Below are 16156 nucleotides of genomic sequence, written 5' to 3'. Positions count from 1 at the left end.
TTTATAAATCCTTGTCAATCATCCCAGATTAACCTGTCACCCACAGCTCTCAGATCTACATTCACACTCCTGAACTCAAGAAAGGGGCAATGGGTGATCACACATGGTGCTCAGTGTCTCTGAGTCCCAACATGTGTTTTCCATAGTTATGAAATTCAATCATTTAAAAAATATTTACTGAGTTCGGTCTTTAATCAAAAAAGGATGGCCAGAGATAAAGCAAGCTTAGCACAAGTTACTGCTTCTAACCAAGGAAATGGCAGGAAAATCAATGATATCACCAGATAAACTCTGCTCCCTGCCCTGGAGAGTCTTCTGGCCTTTATTGGGATTAAAAGAGGAAGGAGAACAAGACCTAATGGAATCAAAAGTCAGATCCACAGAAAAGTTACTTTAAGAAGATGATAGCCGGGAAGAATCAAGTAACATAACAAATTCAAAAATAACAAAGGGGAAAAAACCAGGAGGTGGGAAGAGTAAGCTTTAAAAATCTCAGAATGGTTTATGTGGAAATTAAATACTCTCAGACCATTCAGTTGGATTCTTAAATCTCTGTCAATGTGAAGTAATCCAGAAATGAATTAATAATGTAACCCTAAGCAGGGTTACACATTTTTCCACTGGGCTTAGAAAGGTGGTACTTTGCTCAGGATGGCATTTTGGATGCTTTCTCCACTGTGGCTTCCACTTTTCTGACTTTCTGAAGGGGTGTCATGTTGGTGGGGGAGCATGCTTGTTTTTTGCTGCTCCAGAGACTAGGACCAGGAGTAATGGATTCAAGGTGAAGGAAAAGAGATTCCACCTAAACATCAGGGAAAACTTCCTGACAGTAAGGGCTGCTTGACCGTGGAATGCACTACCTTGGAGTATGGCGGAGTCTCCTTCTTTGGAGGTTTTTAAACAGAGGCTGTATGGCCATCTGTCAGGAGTGCTTTGATTGTGTGTTCCCGCATTGCAGGAGGTTGGACTTGATGGCCCTTGGGGTCTCTTCCAGCTCTATGATTCTGCAAACAATGCAAAACTGAATTATTCAAGAGGGCTTTTTTATATGGACAACAGGCAACATGTCTCTCACCTAGAAAAAGCCATGGGCTCATCATAAGTCAGCTACAACTTGACAGCAAAAGAAAATTGGGCTGTACTGTAATGAAATTTGTCAGGAAGATGCTTTGGCAAAGGTATAGGGCTATAGGCATTGTGGATTATACTAATGCACACAGTACATACTGTCTGTTGCTATAAGTATGCTCTTACTATATGATTTAACACTGTTTAACATGCTATACTTAAATGCTTATGCTTTGTTTCAGCACCGTTTCAGCTGTTTCAGATTTCTGTAATCCAAACCCTGTTACGCTGTTTCTTGGATGTCCTACTCTCTTGAACTTATTGACTTACTCTGTGTAATCTGCCTTGAGCCTTCCTGAGAAAGGTGACTATAAAGAAAATAAATGACAATGCCCCTGAGAGTAGAAGCAATTGCACAGGTCTCTGAATTCCAGTCTAAAACTTTCCTCCTGTTTATTGGTAGGTGCCACAACAATTGGAAGAAGGAACAAATGAAAGAGGCCGTCACAAATGGAACTATTTATTGGCCATCAGGGAGAAACAGAAGCAATCCAAGGATGACCTGCTAAAGCCCCCAGATCTGGGAGAGGGATTCCATTTTCATTTCAATACTTTTCCTATGGTAATGACCGAAGTGTTCATAGACTCATACAGTTGGAAGGGGCTGTACAGGCCATCTAGTCCAAACGCCTGCTAGATACGGGATCAACCTAAAGCATCCCTCACAGGTATTCGTACAGCTGCTGCTGAAAACCTCCAGAGAGGGAGAGCTCACCAGCTCCCTAGGCAACCAATTCCACTGCTGAATGTTCTTACTGAAAAAAAAAACTCTTTGTCCTAATGCCCAGCCAGTACCTTTCCACCAGTAATTTGTACCCATTATTGCATGTCCTCTGCTGCCAACAGGAACAGCTTTATGCTCTCCTTAAGTGACAGCCTTTCAAATACTTAAAAGAGAGCAATCTTCAACTTCCTGTTCTCCAGACTAAACATTCCCAAATCCCTCTGCCTTTCCTCATAGGGTTTGGCCTCCAGGCCCATGACCATCCTCATTGCTCTCCTCTGCACCAGCTTTATTCTGTCCCCATCCTGTTTGAACTGAGGTTGACAGAACTGCACACACTACTCCAGGTACACCCTGACCAATGTGATGGACAGCAGGACTATAGCATCTTGCAATTTGGATGCTATGCCCCCCTGTTGAGACATCCCAATTGTTCACACTGTTGCCCAGAAGTGTATCCCCCATCCAGTATGCGTGCTTCTCATTTTTGTTATGCAGATCTCTGTACTTGTCCTTGGTGAACAAGATGCAGATCAACAAGGACACCTGCAGACTTCTACATCTGGATCAGTTAAGGCTTAATCAACAGAAATACCATTGTGGTGCATCAAGTCCAAGAGAATAGTTGGGTTATTGAAGAGTAAGCCCATTCCTAAAAGATTCTGAGCTGTAAAGAAACAAGAAACAGCAAAAGAAAACCCAAGAACGGTTCTCTTGTAGACAGTCATTTAATGTCTGGATTATCAGCAGGAGTCCTCTGAGGTATTACATGAACGAAATAGCAGGTAAGCCAAGACAAATGAAATATTTACTTTAATTTCATGAAGCGTCAGCAAACTTTTAAAAATGCAAATTAGATTTCAGATTGGACCTTCAGTGAGATATTCTTACAATTCCCACCATTCCTGATTTAGGCATTCCCTAAAAGACCTCCACCCATCCACACCAAAAACCCTATGGTAAATGAAATAATAAGTGCCTTTACCATCTCGGGGGGTGGGGGGTGGGGGGACACTGATAACCTATGGAGTTATTTGATTAAACAGAGTTGCTACTAACAGAGTGATGGATAAATCTAAATAACAGTAATACATCAAATTGCAAGCTTAGACTTCCAACACACCAGGCTGTATTCAATATACAGTGCATTGTCTTCCTTGGATTTCTACATAAAGTCTTTATATGAAATATACTTTGTTTACTTTAGCTGCTTGAAAAATGTGCCAGGCCCAAGGCCTTCCTCCTCCAACTCCCTGTTTATACTTTTATTGTAACATCCAGCCTGAGGAAGTGTTCTGGAGAACTCAAAAGCTTGCATTCTGTTTACAGGCCATTGGGTTGGTCCCAATAAAAAAGTATCACACCTTTTCATTATACCTTTTGTATAATGGGACCCCAAAGCAGTTTACAACATATAAAAGATGAAAATCCAAGTGGTTTCACATATCAGCTTCAACAGACATTAAGTCACTAAATCCAACCTGATAACGTATGGTTCTGCGACACAGAAGATTTGCAGGGCCAGTCTAAGAAAAGTTACACCCTTTTGAGTCAACTGAAGCTTGAAACTATTAGCAATGATCCCCAAGGCTAAAAAAGCTACATGCACACAATGCAACTGACTTAAAAGAGAGTACATGGACGCTACGTTCAGGGTAAAGATTGACCTAAGAGGTATCACTATTCTTGCTAGGCAATGATCCAGAAAGATAACCTGATCCATCTATGTGGGAAACTGATTCAAAACAGAGACTGCTAGCCCACCAAAGTTCCCGGAGGTTAGAACACTGAAACGATAAACCCAATTGTCCCAATACTTTGCTTTTCAAAAGCTAAGATTATAAATATGTAACATATAGGCTACAAAATTGCTGTGCAATGAGTAATGCATCTTAACAAAGCTCCAATTGAGTCTCCTTTTAAATAGCTATGTTTCCCTTGCAAACATCTAAAAAACTATAGGGAGGAGAGGATGGCCAGGAGCCTGGGGGAAGGATCAATTTAGAAATGTGAAACAGCAAGGTAAGGGGGGAATGCACTTGTGGATAAATAGGGCTGTCTTGGATGGCCTTTAGTTAAGGTCACAAGGATCCACAATTATGTCTCTACAACATTTATGTCTCTACAACACACACATCTCACTGTAAGTTTCCAATCTCTAAACTGTTGAACTTAGAGGAGATTTTGCCTGATTCCTTCCAGGAAAAACCCTAGAATCTGGCCCAGCCTTGGATTGAGTGGGTTAATCTTTCTATAATTACACCACCTTGTGAAAGCCTTCCAAGAAGTGTTATCCCTGCATTGAGTAGATGATCTCCTGCAGACCATAATGGTCCTCTTTGTCATAGCCTAGTTCTATGAAACTACCTCTCAAGCACCATCCAGTCAGATGGAATCATTCAGGCTGTGGGCGAGTGGATGAGGACTAATGGTAGTCTCCACAATTCCTGAGTAGATAGTTCTACTAATGTAGGAAACCATGCTCTCATTGGCCAGTCCTTTGTTAACAAATGACAACTGGAAAAAAGTTACAATCTATACCAGGGGTAGGGAACCTGCGGCTCTCCAGATGTTCAGGAACTACAGTTCCCATCAGCCTCTGTCAGCATGGCCAATTGGCCATGCTGGTAGGGGCTGATGGGAATTGTAGTTCCTGAACATCTGGAGAGCCGCAGGTTCCCTACCCCTGATCTATACCATGGCATTCAGAGAATGTTTGACCATGGTTGTAGAAGGGATGGTCAACTGATTAGCACGCCAAACCCCACATCCTTTTTTCATCTGAGTCCACAGAATCTTGCATGAAGTAGAAGGAATGCTACTGTACTTTATAACTGCCACACACTCTCTCTTTCAACAGGGCTGGAGGGGTGAGTTCCAGACAGAGGAATGAGAAGGTCTCACATTTAAAAAGCTTTGAAAACACTGGCAAACAGGTGCATTTTACAGGACACATTAATTTATGCTTGCTTTCCAAGAACACTAGGAAAAAATAGGACATTCAGTATCGGTATTTAAACTCACACAATTGTAATCTTAGCTTGTTACAAAACCATATTTTTCTCCACACAATTTAGAAATTTAACATAGTATTTTGTGTAGAATTTTGAGCATCCACTAGTAAGAGAACTAATAGATTGTTTTGACTGGTACATTACAATATTTACTTATTTAATTAAATTATACCCCAGTTGGGGTCTCCTTAATGGAGACCTACAGTGGCTTACATCATTCTCCTCTCCTACAATTTATCCTCACAACAACCCTGTGAGGTAGGTTAGGCTGAGAGAGTATGACCGGCCCAGTGAGCTTTCATGGGACATGTAGGGATTCAAACCTGGGTATCCCAGATATTATACCCTGTTCCACATAAAGATCTAAGTAAAACTGTAACTTCATCCACCATTTCCTCCTGCCCCCCCCCCCCCGCCACATGTTCCACACCCCTCACTCACTGCAGCCTGCTCTGGACTAGACAGTGAGTGGTGGGACATGAAGCATGTGGAGGGGGGAGCAAAAGGAAATGGTGGATGAAGTTTAAAAAATTGTAGGCCTTTATGTGAAACAGGGTATAGTTCGACACTTAAGAACTAGACCCCACTGGTTTCCCTTAGCAACTGCTCCCATTGCGTGGGTGTAGAGGTTTTCCATCTTTTTCCATGCCAGTGTCAAGGGCTGCTACACAGAATCACCTCAGAATGTCTCTTGCCTTGAAAACCCTACAGGTTTGCAATAAGTGAGCCGCAACTTGATGGCAAAAAGTCACATTCAGTCTGGCATTTCTAACAAGCCTTCCATTACCAAAAGGAATTACTAGTCCTCTTTGTTTTGGAGTGTGGCTTGAATACATAATGGCAACATGGCCTCAACTAACAGATGAGAAAAGGCAAATGGAAGAACTTATTCACCATGCAATGATGGTCTCTAGTTTGGGTGGCTATTGAAAAAGTAATAATTGTCCAAATTTATGGAGATCAGATACAAAAACAATTTCTGGCAATAATCACTACAAGAAACTTCCAGGTACCAATTGCTGCGGATCCAACTGTCATAGTCTACTTATAGCATCCAAACTCAATTGGCAGGATGCTGCTAGCAACAGAATACTAACTACATTAGATCACCTTTAGTTTGATCCAACAAAGCAATCATACAGTGATTTGAGAGCGTTTGCAAAGAATCAATTGGCGTCAGGAATACTTCATTTCCACAGACCAGTTGGGAACTACTGAATTGAATTGTCGTTCATGAATCTCGGTGCTCCCAGAATGGTGGTAAAGTGTAGTCTGGGTTGCCCAGTAAGCATTTGCACGCATGAGTCTGGAAATTAGCATGACAGCTTCCCAACCTTGGAGGCAATCACCATCTCAAAAGAAGGTCAAGTAATCCCCTAACACAGCACATGAAACTCTTTTTCAAGTTCATGTGCTTGAGCTAGGCAGAAAAATCCTCTGCCAATTTCCTTCAACAAAGAGCACAGTTAGATCCTAACAATTCTGATGGACCTAAATGGCAAATTTCTTATTCAGCCGGAGCACAACCATCACAAAGAGAGACACTTTTCAAATTTCCATTCACTCCCATTGGATCTTTTTCAAAAGGGGCAGAATATGTCTTGTGCTCATTCGGAGACGCCTGGGGCAATATCTTTTCAGGTGCCAATATTCTCTGCCATGAATATTCAGACTTTTTTTAAAAAAAAAAATAGAACCCTCTAGGGAAGAAGTGCCTGTGTACTTTCAAACTTTCTTCGACCACAATAATCAATGTGGAAAACGTTTTGGCAGAAATGGACATCAAGTATATAAACTACCAGACTAGTGTGGTGCAGTTTCAGAACGGTGAGCTTGGATAGAAGAAAACTACTCAATGCATACTCAGCTCCGTCATTAAGCCCATTGAGTGGCTTTGAGTATGTTACCATCTTTCAGTCTTAACTACATCATCCAGTTGTTCTAGTGCTAACATATTGCTCTGAGTTTCCCAAAGGAAGAGAATGATACCAATGCAATGAATACAAACCCTGCACATTAAAGTCCAGCATGAGACACTATTTTTCTCATCTATCACTCACTTGATAAGGAAGGGAGGGAGGGAGGGAGGGAGGGAGGGAGGGAGGGAGGGAAGAACGGCAAGGGACAAATGTAATGCTCCCTGATAAACAAAGTTAGCAAAATTTCCTGCTAAAAATTTGCCTACTGACACAGGTCAAGAGAGTTAGGCAAGCATCAACTGATCTACATTCTACCTTATTTTATTTTTCTTTAGACAATCCATATGCTGCCTCTGCAGAGATCAGCCATCTGTCCTTAGGCTATTTCTATGATTTAAAAAAAAAGTAAACTGGGACACGGTCCTTAAAAAAAGATATTTCTGTGATTATCAGAAAGGACTTGAAGCCAACAGTTAGAAAAGAGGAAGAACTGCCTCAAACCCACCGTCAAAGTTCACCATCATGTCTCCACAAAAGCCAACACAAAACACCACAGGGAATCAGGACTTCAAAACACAGGACTGAGGAACAGTCACCTACCTACAAGAGCTACTCTGTCAAGAGAAAGGGCTGGTTTTACTAATTTAAAAAATCAAGCCATACAAAAGAGTAAGAACATTAAAAGATTGCAGATGAACTGTAAAAGGGTGATAGAAACGGAGTTAGATGTTACGTAAGAACCCTGCTGAATCAGACAAGTAGTCCAGCAGCCCGTACAAGCTGCTCTGGACAGTCAACACACAAGGCACAGAGGCCAAGACCTTCCACTGATGTTGACTCCTGACACAGGTATTCATAGATTTGCTGCCTCTATATATGAAGGTTCCTTTTAGTCACCACAGCTAGTAGCCTTTGATGACCCTCTCCTTTATGAATCTAAGAACATAAGAACATAAGAACAAGCCAGCTGGATCAGACCAGAGTCCATCTAGTCCAGCTCTCTGCTACTCGCAGTGGCCCACCAGGTGCCTTTGGGAGTTCACATGTAGGATGTGAAAGCAATGGCCTTCTGTGGCTGTTGCTCCCGAGCACCTGGACTGTTAAGGCATTTGCAATCTCAGATCAAAGAGGATCAAGATTGGTAGCCATAAATCGACTTCTCCTCCATAAATCTGTCCAAGCCCCTTTTAAAGCTATCCAGGTTAGTGGCCATCACCACCTCCTGTGGCAGCATATTCCAAACACCAATCACACGTTGCGTGAAGAAGTGTTTCCTTTTATTAGTTCTAATTCTTCCCCCCAGCATTTTCAATGAATGCCCCCTGGTTCTAGTATTGTGAGAAAGAGAGAAAAATTTCTCTCTGTCAACATTTTCTACCCCATGCATAATTTTATAGACTTCAATCATATCCCCCCTCAGACGTCTCCTCTCCAAACTAAAGAGTCCCAAACGCTGCAGCCTTTCCTCATAAGGAAGGTGCTGCAGTCCCTCAATCATCCTCGTCGCCCTTCTCTGCACTTTTTCTATCTCTTCAATATCCTTTTTTGAGATGTGGCGACCAGAACTGAACACAGTACTCCAAGTGCGGTCGCACCACAGCTTTATATAAGGGCATGACAATCTTTGCAGTTTTATTCTCAATTCCTTTCCTAATTATCCCCAGCATAGAGTTTGCCTTTTTCACAGCTGCCATACATTGAGTTGACATTCCCATGGAACTATCAACTAAGACGTTTCTGGAAATCCCTTTCCTGGTCTGTGACTGATAGCACTGACCCCTGTAGCATGTATGTGAAGTTTGGATTTTTTGCCCCTATGTGCATCACTTTGCATTTTGCTACATTGAACTGCATTTGCCATTTCTTAGCCCACTCACCTAATTTATCAAGGTCCGCTTGGAGCTCCTCGCCATCCTTTGTGGTTCTCACCACCCTACATAATTTGGTATCATCTGCAAACTTGGCCACCACGCTACCCACCCCTACTTCCAGGTCATTTATGAATAGGTTAAAGAGCACTGGTCCCAAAACGGATCCTTGGGGGACACCACTCCATACATCTCTCCATTGTGAGAATTTCCCATTTACACCCACTCTTTGCTTCCTGTTTCTCAACCAGTTTTAATCCATAGGAGGACTTCCCCTCTTATTCCTTCATTGCTGAGTTTTCTCAATAGTCTCTGGTGAGGAACTTTGTCAAAAGCCTTTTGGAAATCCAAGTAGACAATGTCCACTGGTTCCCCCTTATCCACATGCCTGTTTACATCCTCAAAGAACTCTAGTAAGTTTGTAAGACAGGATTTGCCTCTGCAAAAGCCATGCTGACTCTTTCTCAGCAGGTCTTGCTTTTCTACATGTTTTATAATTTTATCTTTAATGACAGATTCTACTAATTTACCAGGAACAGATGTCAAACTGACTGGCCTGTAATTTCCCGGTCCCCCCTAGATCCTTTCTTAAAGATTGGTGTGACATTGGCCATCTTCCAGTCTTCAGGGATGGAGCCTGATTTCAAGGATAAGTTGCATATTAAAGTGAGAAGATCAGCAATTTCATGCTTGAGCTCTTTAAGAACTCTTGGGTGAATGCAATCTGGGCCAGGGGATTTGGTAACATTTAGTTTATCAATGGCTGCAGAACTTCTTCCTTGTCTACCACTATCTTTGTTAGTTCCTCGGATTCGCCTCCTAAGAAGCTTGGTTCAGGTGCAGGAATTTTCCTCACCTCCTCTTGGGTGAAGACAGATGCAAAGAATTCATTCAGCTTTTCTGCAATCTCCCTGTCATCTTTTAGCACACCCTTTGTTCCTTTGTCATCTAACGCGCCTACCGCTTCCCTTGCTGGCTTCCTGCTTTTGATGTACTTGAAGAACTGTTTGTTGCTGGTTTTGATGTTCACAGCCATGTGTTCCTCATAATCCTTTTTGCCTCCCTTACAGCTAACTTGCTTCTCTTTTGCCACCATTTGTGTTCTCTCTGGTATTCTTTATCAGTTAAGTTGGACTTCCATTTTCTAAAAGACATCTTTTTTTTCCTAATAATTTCCTCAACGTCCCTTGTTAACCATGGTGGCTTTCTTTTGGACTGGGCGCTGCCTTTCCTAACCTGCGGAACACATTCCAGCTGAGCTTTTGTGACTGTGTTTTTAAATAACCTCCAAGCATCTTGGACATTTTTGACTCTCTTGATTTTCCCTTTCAGCTTCCTGCGCACTATCCCCCTCATCTTTGAGAAATTTCCCTTTCTGAAGGCAAATGTAACTACATTAGTAGTTGTCACTTGTTCGCATGCAGAGATAATGTCAACAATCTGTCTAATTGCCTTTTAAAGCCATCTGAGCTAGTGGCCATCATGATATACAACTACAGGCAGTGACTTCCACACTTTAATTAAAGGTAAAGGTAGTCCCTGATGCAAGCACCAGGTCCTTATTAACCCATGGGGTGACGTCACATCATGATGTTTACTAGGCAATAAACTGTGTTTATTGGATGGTTTGCCACTGCCTTCTCCAGTCATCTACACTTTACGTCCAGAAAGCTGGGTACTCATTTTACTGATCTTGGAGAGATAGAAGGCTGAGTCAACCTTGAGCTGGTTATCTGATACTGACTTCCATTGGATCAAACTAAGCTTTTGAGCAGTTTTCACTGCAGTATTTATTGCTTGCAGCTCACCACTCTGTGCCATGGAGCTCTTACACTTCAATTACTTGTGGAGTAAAGAAGTACTGCCGTTTGTATGTCCTGAATCTACTGACCGTCAACTTCTATGGGTGTCTCGACCCCAAGTCCTAGTATTATGATATAGGAGAAAAATTTCTATCCGTGTTCTCCGCTGCACATAATCAAAAAGGATGAACATCAAAGTGAAGACGCTCAACAACACAGTAAGAGGGGTGCCACTAACTCTGAACAGCAAATTTGCTGAAGATAATATGGATCCATCTCATTTTGGCCTCCTTTCCTTTGATGTTTTGCCTTTTACCACTGTTGCATCCTTTTGTACATATGTTCATCTTACACAGAATGCAGAAAAAAAAAACATTCATTTACTTTTATTTATGGATCAGAGTGTTGGATAACCAGAAAAACATTACAGTGAAACAAGCCACAACAGAACTGACAAGGCCATGGTCAATGTCAACAAAGCCGTAAGAAACAGATGTGGTCCTGCTGAAGTGAAAATAAGTTGAAGAAAGCAAAGTTACAGGCCTTTGCAAGAATGCAGAATGAACATGTGTGCACCAGACTATACAGAACAGTGAAAGGCAAAAGATTGGAGCAAAGACCCAAATGTCATGGATGCATATAATCAGCACCCCAGCTCAGGGACAGATTAAAAGTACAAGCTTACAGATAGGTAATGTTTGAACCCCCAAGCAAGCTTCAAGGCTGGAGAAAATCATTATGAGCCAAAAGGAGATCCATTCTCTAATCCATCCCAAAGAGTAAAATGCATCGTTGTGCAATGAAAAGCTGGAGGGGGGTAGGTTACCAGTCTAACTGCAGAAAAGGATGCACCATTTTTTGGATGAGCAGCACAATATTAAATGGGACCAGATCACAAGAGTTCTGCTAAGCTGAGCAGCAATTGGCAAACATGCATAAGATTCAACTGCTACCAAGGCATAAAAAAGCCCCTGAACCTTGCAAGCCAGTCCAAAGGCAGAAAGTAGAATAACTTGAAAGGAAAACACACATCTATTCCAACTCCACAGGCAAACTGTTATTGTCTATTCCTTTCAAACATGTATTACATTGTATTGTCAAAGGCTTTCACGGCCGGATTCAACTGGTTGTGGTGGGTTTTCCGGGCTGTGTGGCCGTGGTCAGGTAGATCGTGTTCCTAACGTTTCGCCTGCATCTGTAGCTGGCATCTTCAGAGGTGTATCACAGAGAGAAGTCTGTTATACACTGTGTCCAGTGAGAAGGGAAACTCAGTGTACAACAGATTTATCTCTGTGATACACCTCTGAAGATGCCAGCTACAGATGCAGGCGAAACGTTAGGAACACGATCTACCAGACCACGGCCACACAACCCGGAAGACTGTCAGGATGCCTAGTAGTTGGATTGCTTTTGGAGCTGCTTCTTGCCTTCGGTGGGTGGGGGATGGGATCTCTTTCTCTCAGCTCTGTCAGGCCAAGTGCCGACCAAGGCTAGGAACAGCGGTTTCCATTTGTGCTATTTGTCTGCATATTTTCCCAGTGCTGTTCTCATGGGCGGGGGGGGGGGGGGGGGTGTGGAAACATATTACTGTCTGCTGCACAGGGAAAGCCATTCTTGGCTTTTCCAAGCTGTTCTCCAGATCATGAATAAACCTCTGTTCTCTACATGGAGTTTGTTTCAGTTTTTGGGAATCTGACAAAGACCCACAACGACCATATATTACATTGTCGAAGGCTTTCACAGCTGGAATCACTGGGGTGTTGTGTGGTTTCCAGAGGATCCTCTGAAGATGCCAGCCACAGATGCAGGCAAACCGTCAGGACAAAATGCTACTAGAACATGGCCATATAGCTTGGAAACTACACAACACCCAATATATTACATTGTTTACTGGCTGTTTTGCACTGTCAAATTGAATTCACACATATATATTTACTAACCCACCTTGAGTCTCAGTGCTGAAGGTGGATGACAAATGAAGTAAATAAATAACTACTACAATGCAAACAAACAAATAAAAACACCAGCTCAATTTGATTGTTTCTGCAGCTCCCCCTCCTGAAAAGAAGGTAAGTTAACAAAAACCAATAAAATTTCTGACTGGGATATAAGGACTCAGGGATCTCCATTCCTACTTGTATCTGACGAAGGGAGATTTGACTCTCGAAAGCCCATACACCAAACATTTGGTTGGTTTTTAAGGTGCTACTGGACTTGAATTGAGATTTTCCATTGTAGACCAACACAGTTATCCTCTGAAATTATGCTGAAAATTAATCACTGTATTTGTAATGCTAACAATGCTAACAGCCTTAGTTAAACCATATGACCATGCTGTCCACTGTGCAGCTGCATGGTAAGGAAGTAATACTTTTTTGTAGATGTGGGCCACATGTGATGTCTGTAACCATCTGTTTTTTCTTATGATTACTTCAAAGCTATTTCATAGCATATGTTAGAGGACTGAGTACAGCACAGATTTCCCCTCCCAAACAATACACACAATTACTGCATACTAAGGCTGCATTTGCAAGAACTTTCTTCATGACGCCTGTCTTAGCCCACTATACTAGCATAACTCCAGTTAATTACTTTACTTCTGCACACCTTGTTTCACTGATAATTCACTACTTGCATTTTCCCATGATCTGCCTCCTGTTTTCTCCTCAAGGGAAGTGTAACAGATGGACATTTTAAAAATGCCAATTTTTTTAATGCAGAAAAACCGAATTTCAGAATCCAAGACTGGGGGTCATGGTGCCATTGGATCTTTAATGCAGCAATCCTACGCTGACTTGGAGTCTTTCAGTGCAGGATTTACATCTGAGCAAACATACTTACATAAGAACATGGAAGTAGCCATGCTGAATCAGACCACTGGTGCATCTAGTGTAGCATCCGGCTTCCAATGGAGGCCAGCCTGATGCCACAAGCAGGGCCCACAGACAAAACTCACACCTACTGACTGACATCAGCCAATCAGAACACAAAGGCTCTATTTGTCTTTGGTGACTCACAGCCAATGATATACCAATCCTCTATCATTCATCCCAGCCCTCTTCAAAAATTACCTATGCCCATATCCATTACTGTATTTTGAGTCAGTGAATCCCACAAGTTGCGTACAGTTCTACTTCCTTTTCTCTGTATTGAATCTACTGCCATTCACAAACTCCAATAGTTGAATATTATGCGAAAAGAAAAAAAGTTTATCCTTCACTTTCTCTACACCAGGCATAATTTGTGTATCTCTAGGATGTCAACCCTTGGTAGCTTTTTTTAAATATTGGAAAAGTCCCAGTTGATTTAGCTTGGCATAGTAGGGCAGGTGCTCCAAGCTTGTAATCATTTTGGTTGCACTCTTCCCAGATCTTCAATATTACTTTGAGATACAGCAACTAGAACTGAATTCCAAATGTGGCTGCACCTGGAACTTGTATTACAGGATGTCTATATAAATACAGAGAGCCAGTGTGGTGTAGTGGTTAACGTTGGACTAGAATCTGGGAAAACCAGGTTCGAATCTTTACTGTGCCGTGGAAATTTACTGGGTAACCTTGGACCAGAGGATGACTCTCAGCATTGAGCCTGGCAAGTATCTGGATGGGAGACCTCCAAAGAATACCAGAAGCATGATGCCGAGGCAGGCAATCATTTCTAATCAAATCATTTCTAAACATCTTTTGCCTTGAAAACCCTATGGGGTGACCATGAATCAGATGCAACTTGATGGAAAACAATCAGACAAAACAGTGCAAATTCACAACCAACTCATGGTGACTCCAGGAAGGGGCTTTTAAGGCAACTGAGAGGCAGAGGTGGTTTACCATGGTCTTCCTCTGCAGATGATGATTCCTTGGTGGTCTCCCATCCAAGTACCAATCTGTTTAGCTTCTGATATCTGATTAAATTAAGCTATACCATGTCTTTCCTAACCAATCCTCTCCTGATGATCTATAAGGTAAAATTCTTATGATCACAGTGCACAGCTAGGTCTCCTGGAACTCTTAATAATAAAAGACCAAAAAACCAGACTCAGTGTCCACTTTCTTCTACTAGGGTCCTCTCCGGAGATTGGTCCATTTCATGTATCAGTTCAAAAGGTAATCCAAGCATGTACACATAGTACAAATATACATTACATTAATTCTTTATTTTGCAAGTGGAGGGTGTATTACTAAGACATCATCTTATGCATTCTGAAGAGAAAAGGAGAAGATTTCTCAAGCATCATGGACAGAAAACATATTTCACAGGACAAATCTCACTGTTCCAAACAGAAGCTTTCCAGACCCCGATGGCTCTCATGACACAGTTCACACATGCAAACAACCCAAAACATACACCGAGGAACAGAAAGAAAGGAGCCCCTACAAGAAAGTACCGCTCCGGCATCCTACCGGGGAGGTCAATGCATCAAACGATAACGAAATAAAAAGCATAATGCAAATAAAGGGAGCTGTGGGAAGCATGTGCCAGGATTCGAGCAAGAGGCTTGCAGAGGATGACAGATGTAGCAAGAAGGGGGAGGAGAGGGAACCGCAGACTTGAAACAGAACCCTCCAGCAGAGGCGTATAAGAAGGATAGGGAACAGAGAGGATCCGATAAAGGGAATGAAAGGGGAGAAAAGGGATCCTGCTTGCAGGCTGCGCTTGTTTCAGATTGGGACAAATATGTCAGCCGGGATCTGGAAACAAGCACAGCCTGCAAGTAGCAGCGAGGAAGGGACAGCAGCTGGGGGGAAAGGAATAGGTGGTAGCGAAGGGGTGTAGGAAGAGAGAGGGAGAGAATCGGGAACGCCTGGCTACTCGGCAGCAAATCCGACATCACCTGAGGCTTGCAAACTTCCGAGCAGGCATGCATCGGATCGGGCTGGGAAAGGACGGGAATGAGAGGAGGGGGGGGAGGCGGCGGCGGCGGTGGTGGCGGCGGAGGTCCAAAAGGGGATCGAGGGGGGCTGACGGCTTCTTACACTGGGAGGCTCCTGGGATGCCCACCATCGTCTGGCTGGGACTGGCGCTTCCTTTGTTCCGCCCCGGAGGCGACCTGCGGGACCAGGCTGCAGCCAGGCAGGCGAGAACTGCCGCCGCGGTAGGCCCCTGCCTCGGCCCCGCCCCCCCACCTTCGGTCCCGCCCCTTGGAGGGTGACGTCAGGACACAGCTTTTTACGCTTCCCTGCCTTTTTCTCGCCCTCGTGCTCTGCGCTCGCTTCCGGAGGCGGAGCATGGACGGCTCGCGCTGAATGTTTGCTTCTCCGCCCGGGACTGGCGCCTCCTTCAACCGCGCGTGTTTCCCGCAGCGCTTATTCCGAAGCAAATGTGCATAGAATTGGCAACTTGGATCCGTAGTTCTTTTTGCTTGCTTTCTTCCTCCGTTGTAGGGGAAGAAGAGACACTCCTGAGCTCGCCCGTGTAGACGGGTGTGAGCCTAGAGGCGGGGTAACACTTAGTTGCTTCGGAGGAACAGTTTGCATCTTCGAAAAATACCACCCCCTTCCCCACAGTTTTTACTCGGAAGTAACTGTGCAAGGGAAATTAGACACGGCTTCTGGATAACTTGTCATGGAGTTAAAATGTACTCCAGTTTCAGCCATTTTTTAAAAATTGCAAAGCCCCCCAGGGGTCTTTCTTTTTATAATAGGGAAGCAACATAAGCTTTGTATTCACTTTTATTTTTTGGAAAAAAATGTGCCTTGTAGGT

General features: G+C 43.1%; 1 protein-coding gene across 7 annotated transcripts in view; it reads right to left on the bottom strand.

Moving 5' to 3' along the window:
- Positions 1-15589, bottom strand: part of CBFA2T2 (CBFA2/RUNX1 partner transcriptional co-repressor 2) — an 86886-nt gene extending 71297 nt beyond the window's left edge. For 4 of the 7 annotated variants that reach the window (XM_048496782.1, XM_048496784.1, XM_048496785.1 and 1 more), the window contains exon 1: positions 15429-15572. In XM_048496782.1, coding sequence (XP_048352739.1) covers positions 15429-15456 — 28 coding nt within the window. In that variant the 5' untranslated portion in view covers positions 15457-15572. Of the gene's footprint in view, positions 1-15286; positions 15408-15428 lie in introns of those variants that run through there. The other 3 variants (XM_048496788.1, XM_048496787.1, XM_048496789.1) reach the window with 3 other exon arrangements.
- Between the last annotated feature and the right edge of the window lie 567 nt (positions 15590-16156).

The sequence above is a fragment of the Sphaerodactylus townsendi genome, linkage group LG05 (genome assembly GCF_021028975.2).
Source record: "Sphaerodactylus townsendi isolate TG3544 linkage group LG05, MPM_Stown_v2.3, whole genome shotgun sequence".
Classification (NCBI taxonomy): domain Eukaryota; kingdom Metazoa; phylum Chordata; class Lepidosauria; order Squamata; family Sphaerodactylidae; genus Sphaerodactylus; species Sphaerodactylus townsendi.
The sequence above is the reverse complement of the archived record's forward strand: the minus strand, read 5'-3'. Positions and strand labels throughout refer to the sequence as shown.